This window comes from Ruditapes philippinarum, unplaced genomic scaffold (assembly GCF_026571515.1).
Source record: "Ruditapes philippinarum isolate M1 unplaced genomic scaffold, ASM2657151v2 ctg7930_1_1_1_1, whole genome shotgun sequence".
Taxonomy (NCBI): domain Eukaryota; kingdom Metazoa; phylum Mollusca; class Bivalvia; order Venerida; family Veneridae; genus Ruditapes; species Ruditapes philippinarum.
Window position 1 is genome coordinate 31,886 of NW_026855034.1, and position 8,653 is coordinate 40,538.

Genomic DNA, 8,653 nt, shown 5'->3' on the forward strand with positions numbered 1-8,653 from the left:
CAATACCAGCATGAACTGCGATATTAACCGTGTCCTTCAGAGTTATATTCTGGTCCTCGCTTAGAAAATGTTCTGGGTATAATCTTTCATTATCACAAATGATTGGTATTCTGACTCTTTTTTCTGATGGTTCTAAAACGATATAACTTGATGAAGTCCAAGGGCAATCAACATCAAATTCTTATTTTCAGTTTGATTGCCAGCAAGTGTTTCTATAATTTGAACATGCATGATTTCTGGTGAGAACTAGCAAAGTGTTATCTGCTATGTATACATTTCTTATTGTTTCTCTAGACGTGTCCTCGTCTTTTAGGGTAAACTTGTATGAATCTATTTTGTTATTGCTCTATATTCAAAGTCGTTATCATTGATATCAAGTGATCTTTCCCTTTTGTAAAATACATGTATAACTCAGGATTTATGTTTCGTATGCAAGAAATATTTCTATAAGGAATGTCGTTTTAAAAAATCAGTTTATACCACGTGTCGTTTTGAGGATTAAAGCACAAAAGGGAATCTTTCTCACCTGTCATGATCAAAACATCACATTTACATTAACCTAACCTCCATGTAACGTACGTTCCTTATTGCTCGATACCATAATATAATTTAATATTCCAACACAAGAAGCTTCCCGCAAAAGAGAATCGGTAATATCTTGTATATCAATTGTGTCAAATAGTTCCTTAACTTTTGCGTTTTTCTCATCCGAGTTATTTTTGACCCAGTGTATTAGAAACGATAACCGATCGTCCATTGATACATAAGGGAGTCGTTTGTCAGTAAATAGCTTTTGGATTAATTCCCTTGAAAAGCACTGTGCCTCTTCGGATTTGAAAACTTCTGGCAGATGGCTTTTTCTAGGAATTATGTGCTGCAATAAAGCTAAAATAGAGAAAAATAAAGAAAACCTAAGGAACGTCAAAACGGCGAAATTAAAAACGTTTAGGATTAGTTTGGTTGAGTCTGTTCATAGATGGTACTGAACAGGACAAGTTACCGTCAACGTCCCCTAGTAGATGCATTGCTTAATTAGAGTTCAAAGTTCAACATGAAAAGGTAATATTTTGAATTATGAAACATCTAAACTTTTGTCTAGAACAATAAATGTTCTAATGTGTCAAGTAATAGCCTACTTCGGTGTAATATTTAATTAAACATCAGGTTACACTGTAAATCATGTTTGAGGCTGATTTCCCTCCTATATTAAAATTAATTTAATTAATTATCATACGTCTTGTCGATTGCCAGTAACCAATGACCTATATTATTGATGGCTTTAAAACTTGATTTTCATGTTTTAAGACTATTCACTTAATTGTTATTTTCAACTTTATTATTAACTAGTATAGAATATGGTTGAACTACAGTTTTCGAATTAGGTACAAAGTACAAACGCTGAGAATCAAGACTTACAATTTACATAAATTAATAACATGATCTAAACGATTACTGGATTGACTATGAATAACATTGTTTACCCATTCCGTTCCAACTTTAACTGTATTGTCACACAAAGGAGATTGATCACAAACTTGTTCAATAACATATCTAAATTTGGAGTTAGGTCTTAACCGCTATGTTTTCTATCACTATATTCAAGTTGTTCAAACATGGCTGAAATAATAAGATATTTAATTATGTTATTACATTATTGTTTAACATAATGTTGTTGTTGAAACATTGTATGGATATTTAAGACATTAAAAATGAAAATGATTATTAAAAATACCTTAGAATTTTTTAAGCATGTATAAATGTTTATTAAACATTTACTATTGCCTAAATTAGACATTTCTACATATCTAAACATTTTGATCACATTCGTTAGGAATGTCATTGACTTGTTATGATAAGATAAGTTTGATTGATAGTAATCGTACTTTTAAAAATACACACATCAGGTTTTTTGATAATTATTACGAACTTGTAAAAATCCAGGCCACCATGGGCGAGATACAAAGCTTAAGAATAGAGTATGCTTTAAGTGGGTTAGGTTTCATGTATGTGTTGGAGCTATTTTTAGACTACATGTAGATATATTTATTGCGAAATACAAAAGCAAGTTGCAGTTACAAGTCATTCGTTCTATTATTTCATTGTAAAGTTTTGAACTGTAATTATATAAGATTTCACGGATATATGATTACAGGAATAAAATGATAATATTTTAGCTTATTCACTTGTAGAAACCCAGGCGTTCAAAGATTAAAATTATATGAGTTAAAAGTATTTCCTCATTTATAATCTCCCTACACCAGCAAGTTGTCTTTTTATTTATTTTTAGAATGAATTATGCTTACGTATTTATTGATTAACACTGTATGAGATCACAACCGAATAATTATCTAGATTTGCCATTGATACGACATACCATGAACATAAAAACTTCCTTTCATGGAAATTTTAAGCTACATGTATTTGTGGATGTTACGTAATTTGAATAAAACAGTCGTTAGACAAATGAAGAGGTAAGAATTTAGAAATTTATATCTTAATCTTAGAAATCATCTATTTCCTTACAAAATATATTATTCTGTATAAAATTATATTCATCACATGTAGTATGTAAATATATATTTGACTTATTAGAAAATAATAAATCATAAAAGTACACCAATAAAAAATCGTAAATGGTTTTATTGATATACATTTAAGGAACGATAATAAAAACGAAAATGCATAATCCGAAAGAGTATTGTTATGTACATGTTAGTTTTGTTTGTTTGTTTGTTTCATTTTACGCCTTTTCCCAACAGTATTTCAGTCATATGGGCGGGTAGTTTCCTAACCATCGTTCCTGGAGAGTTACACCAGTACTAGACTACCTTCCTCCGTGCTAAACTACCAAAGCATCTCCCGGGATCGAACCCACGCCAGAGAGGTAACTGGATTAGAAGTCATCGACTCAAACCCCTCGACCACGGAGGCGGTTATGTACATGTTAGTCAAACGATTTAAAATTTAACAATTTAAACAACTTCAAATACAACAATGAAATTCTAAATTCATTATCATTATGAAAATAATTATAAATTACGCTATAAATAAGGTATTCGAAATAATAAGAGACAAATACCGATTTATTTCGCTAACAGTTAAATTTGCATGTCTATACGATTAACATAATACAGTAGACTAAGAAGAGGAGTCGATATTGACAAAATGTTTGTTAACGTTTCACAGATTTACAGTCATTGATCGAAAACAATAAAGTGGCATAGTCTTATAATATTACCTCAACCTTTTCGACTCTAAAATAAATACCGTAAGTACTGCTTTTTTATCATGTTCATATGTATTATGAATAGTAATACTTAAATTATCTTTTTTTGAATAGTAGTTTTATTATACAAAAGTATTTATACGACTTTACTCCAAACACAGCTAATAAAAAAGTGTCTTCTTACTTTCAACTGAAATATACGGTATCCTGGGTCGGTTCGTGGGCATCTATTGTTTTTTTTTCTATTTATTACCTTTTTCTTAAAGGCGTGTGTCGCCATTTTGTATTTTAATAGATAAAGAAGCAAAATTTTACATTCTCGCAAAAACGTTTTAAAGACATTCACCGATGAATTTATCGCATGCTTAACTCGTGAGATTAAAAATGTTTAACTCTTCATTGTCGTATATTTCCTTCGAGAACTGTTTTAGCTTCTTAACAGTATCAATGTCGATAGTAAATTTAAGTAATTTCTTCTAAATAGAATGTCTAACTTCGCTACTTATCTGTTAACAAGATCCAGTGCGTTCGACTATTTTCAGTGCTTGATAGTAAAACAAGAGGTTGAAGAACAATCCTAGTTTTTGAACGGCACAGTAAATGATAGGGTAAGTAAACATAATATATTATTACTTTTAAATTACAAATATGAAGAAATTTAAAGATGTCATTGTTAATATATATTGATTAAAGGTTTAGTCATGTTTAACATACACACATATTGTACGGTAATGTGCAAAGTAATTTTTTAACCAATAAAACATTTTGTTTGGAAATGGGGTAATAACTCGGATGCAATGAAAACAATTTATTTACATAAAATTCTTGACTCGGTCTTACTGTGTCTGTAATATATTGTCTTGCTTTTGGTCTCTAGTATTAGCTACTAGCTGATAAACTCCCGCCTAAATTCACCTTGCATCATCTCACTGTAGTAGCGTTAGTAAAAATATTCGAAACCGAGAGCAGCGATGTTTTATTTCTCTACCCATGATGCCCAGCAATTATATTTTGGATATAAATTTGCGACGACGATGGGATTGGGCATCATGTGTAATAGATAATGTAACAGAGTCAGAGTCTGTTATGGGATAATAGCAAAGTGCAACATTCTTTACGCTCACTAGCACCGTCACAGCTGTAATCAATCGTCAACACTTAATATTTTGAAATAATAAGTAGATAATCCTGTCCGATATGCAAAAATACCTTATCTACAATCTCTTTATGCCAAGTTTGGAAAATGTGTTGACAGCAAAATGTGTGTAATGTAAAGCGTTAATTAAATTGTAATTTCAAATTATATGTAAACCATTCGTTTTTTGATAATAAAAAGGTGTTAATATTCGCTGCGTTCGTTTCCAGTTGTAGCAAAAATGTTATAAGGGGCATGTTTGCTAATTGGCGATTCAACTTAAAGTTAAAGAACTATTCTCATTCCTTTACATTTGATTCTATAATGGCAAAAACTATCCTTAAAATATTATTTCAAAGCTATCATTACAATTTTATTTTAGAATTGTAATAACTTACCTTTGCATTTGATTTTAGAATGGTAAGAACTATCCTTTACATTTTATTTTAGAATGACCTATGGAATTCACTGTTAATTTTACAGGAAGTCAAACTGATAACAGACGGAAAAATAAAGAACTTACGTTAGTTTAAACGATTTCTGCTTGCCGTTTCAACGTATAAAATGACGTAAAAACAGTGGTATGGACACACTGATAAATTAAAAGTGAAACAATTCAGTTTAATGCTAAATTTATCAAGTATTTTGTTAGTTCAAATAGAATAATCAATTACAATTGCCGAGATTATTTCATCATAATCTTACGCTTTTTACTAAAGATGGAGGTAAACTACCAGGAAAGAAATTTTACACCAGTCTCTGAAAACCTCATTCGACAGGTAGAAGAACATTCGGATCTATGTGACATAACAGTGAGACATGGACAATGGGTAAACACTGTTCATTATTATTAAGACAATAAGCAATTACATTTATACTCAATACGACTTTTTTGATAAAATAGTAGCACAAATTGTCACATTTAATTGGTGTGGCATTTAAATGCCTATGATTCAAACCGATTTTATATATTTTATCTATTTCGGTCTTCAAATGCATGTGAACGGTTAAGTCTCCAAAAAAAGAGAAATATCATTTGAAACCTTAGGTTTGGAAAATATATTTACATACATATTATAACAACACTGGTTTATTATCTATTTCAGGAAAAGAAGTTTCATCGATGTGTTTTATCTGCGAGTCCATTCTTTGATAACGTTTTTAGAGCGAAATCAAATTTTATTGAATGGGCGACAAGTAAGCTTTCTCTATTTCGAATTAAGATATACACGTAGCTTCATGGGTGTAAGATCTAAATCTTATCTTTAGAAGAGGCAGTGATTTGATAATGAAAATATTTAAATGATACACTTTCGTTTGTTTAATGAAGCTCGAAGATATTAATCACACATATTTCATAAAACAAACGCCTTGATTTGAAATGAAAATGTCTGCTTTAATATCATGCTCTACAGAAGCAACAAATTTCTGTTATTAAAATGAATGTTGTTACTTTTAATTTATGTTAATTATAATATTGAGAAAATGTAGATTTTAGAAGATTAAAAACTCGATTTAATACCTTTGTGTGTAATCTATATTTTAAAATTGTTTTCTTAAACTAGGAGTTGTTGACCTTAAGCTCGAAACAACAACAGAAGAAGTGGAAATGGCACTTCTGTTCCTATATGGACGAAACCCCAATTTAAGTTTTGACAATATAGGAGGTATACTGGAACTTGCTGAATTTTTCATAATAGAAAATTTAAAATCGTATTGTATTTTTTGGCTTCAAAATCAGACACTCACAAATGAGAACTGTTTATTTGTGTTGCAATTATCGACAAAATACAACTTTCAACTGAAAGATCTTGATACATACATTGAAAGCAATCTACATGAGGTGTTTCGAAATAAAGATGCGACTACCATATCAAGGGAATCGTTGGAATATTTTTTCACTGATAAAAAGTTCACGTACGTTTCTATGGATGAAAAAATTGAATTCCTTGCTGCCTGGGTAACACACAATCAGAGTGAATCAGAGGAATATATTCGTAGCCTGTTTAACAAAATCGATACAGAAGAAATATCCAATAGGACCATCGAGCGTGTAAAGAATTTGTCTCCCTTTAATAAAGTTATTAATTTTGAAGCTGTGATACATAGAGAAACCAATGAAAACAATCGACAAAATGTTTTGATAATATCTGATAGGGAAAACTACTTTGATTTATTCAATTTTCATAAAAATCGGTGGTATTGGCTAAAAGACAGAATGCATGAGTTCAGATATACATATATGCACGAAGAAAATTCTGGAATTACTGGCGTACAAAATAGTAGTCCTGAAATCTACTTTTATCAAGAAGAGAATGGATTCTCTGAACCGTGTGTGGTCAATATCAATTTAAATACAGATGTTATGGAGACATATTATTTCCGTTTTCCTGATGAAGAAATATCAGAGACAGAACTAAGAAATGTACGTTTGAGGAATGATATTATAATTGGAACAGCAAGGAAAAGTGGATATTTTTTCAAAAAGTTAAAAGTTCAGAACACGTGTATGCAAACTAGTGTTGAACCAACACAACAGCCTGGATCATCCTTCCTTCAATTGCTCCAAGTAGACAAAATACCTGTTGGCGCAAATGTTACCCTCAGTAATAATGGTGCTAATTTGCCTGTTCCACCGGTTATTGACAACGACCAATCTCTATCAAATCTGTCTGAATATAGGGGGTTGACATGTATGCCAATTATTACTTCTGAGGAAGATTATCCATTGAGGCGCAACGATTTGGATATATATTTCTCAGAACCTGTCGAATACACAGATCTGTATATTGGATATATTTCTACGGGGGAACACATTCGCCTGTTTCCGATTTTCTCATTGCGAAATTTAGATATTTCAGATGCATGTATAGGTAGCAACTCTATCGCTGCCTTGCTGACAGAATCTGGAAAAGTTGTTCTTTTCGATATGACTGTATTCAAGATTGAAATAGTTGAAATAATACCAGATGCAAACTATAGAATCAATGAAACTGATGATGGATTTTTGATATACAACAATGCACTCTGTTATTGTCTATCGGGAGTGTCAGGACAATCGCTGTTGGAGAAATATGTGCTTACAAAATTTGACTTTGAAAAAAACAAAGGATGGGTTGTACAATACAATTTTAGCAATGGAATGTGGCTGTCAGTTTCTTACAAGTCAAGTATGGCGGATGATATAAGGATGCAGTTCATAAGCCATGAAAAAATATTACAAAGTCAATTTCAAAATGTAACATGGGAATCTATATCCCTTCCAGAAGACGTTAACATACGTAAGAACATTCAGAAAAATAAGAAACTTTTTGTTATACCAATATCAACAAGTAAACTGCGATGTCCTACTGCATGTCCACATTGCACTTTTAAACAAAAATCCGTTCCCTTAATGTCTGATGATTCATCATCGAATTCATATGAAGATGAATATTTAGATTGATTTTCAAACGGATGATAACGTTGATTGATTGTGTATCATGGCACTCCAACATCTAATGAGTCTTTCCTGTCATCACTGAATAAATATTTCTTACAATAATTTTCCAACAGTCTGTATATCTATATCCATATTCATAAAAAAATACAAAATTGGTAAAAACGTGATGAACGACTTATAATAGCAACGTCATTATTTAGTATTTTCAATAAATAATCTATAACAAAAAAACAATTCACAATTCCGAATTTATAAAATAAGATTTGATATATTTGAGAACATTTTGGTGAATTACTGTGATTTTCAAATATGTTTCCACTGTGAAATTGCATAATGTTTATGTTGTTATTACATTTTTATGTCTTTTGTCAATAAATAGCATTCATTCTTCATATAAAACAAAAACACTTTTGACTGTGGCATACGAGTTTGATATCATTTTATCATAACTCCTTATAGAAATGGACACCTTGACTGTGGCACAACACAGCAATATGGAGAATACTTTTGTTTGAGCCTGTTCATGGACTGCTGTTGTCATATATTAATCGTTCTTGGCAATGTTCGTATATTTTTCCTGCATGTTTAGAACCGATATTCATATTTCCTGACACGTTACTGTTAGAAGTTAACTGTTAATTTTGAGTCGTACAATGGTGTTTGATAAGTTGTTACTTTTCGTAATAGGATAAGAATTTAGGCAGCGTTATAATATCTTTTAAGGAACAAAAATCGCCTAAATGTATTTTCGCGAAATATAAAGAAAGGTTTGTTTCTTCTAAAGAATTGTACAACTGATTTTTTCGCATGCTTAAATGAAAATTTACCTATATTGTAAGTTCAAAAAAGC

At 30.9% G+C, this 8,653-nt stretch overlaps 1 protein-coding gene across 1 annotated transcript; it reads left to right on the top strand.

Moving 5' to 3' along the window:
• The first annotated feature begins 1,551 nt into the window (after positions 1-1,551).
• On the top strand, positions 1,552-7,990 carry LOC132741907 (uncharacterized). The gene is made up of 6 exons (XM_060730173.1): positions 1,552-2,471; positions 3,187-3,268; positions 3,769-3,834; positions 5,081-5,191; positions 5,468-5,558; positions 5,927-7,990. The coding sequence occupies exons 4-6, from the start codon at positions 5,081-5,083 to the stop codon at positions 7,804-7,806; spliced, it is 2,082 nt and encodes a 693-aa protein (XP_060586156.1). The 5' UTR covers positions 1,552-2,471; positions 3,187-3,268; positions 3,769-3,834; the 3' UTR covers positions 7,807-7,990.
• The last annotated feature ends 663 nt before the right edge of the window (positions 7,991-8,653 follow it).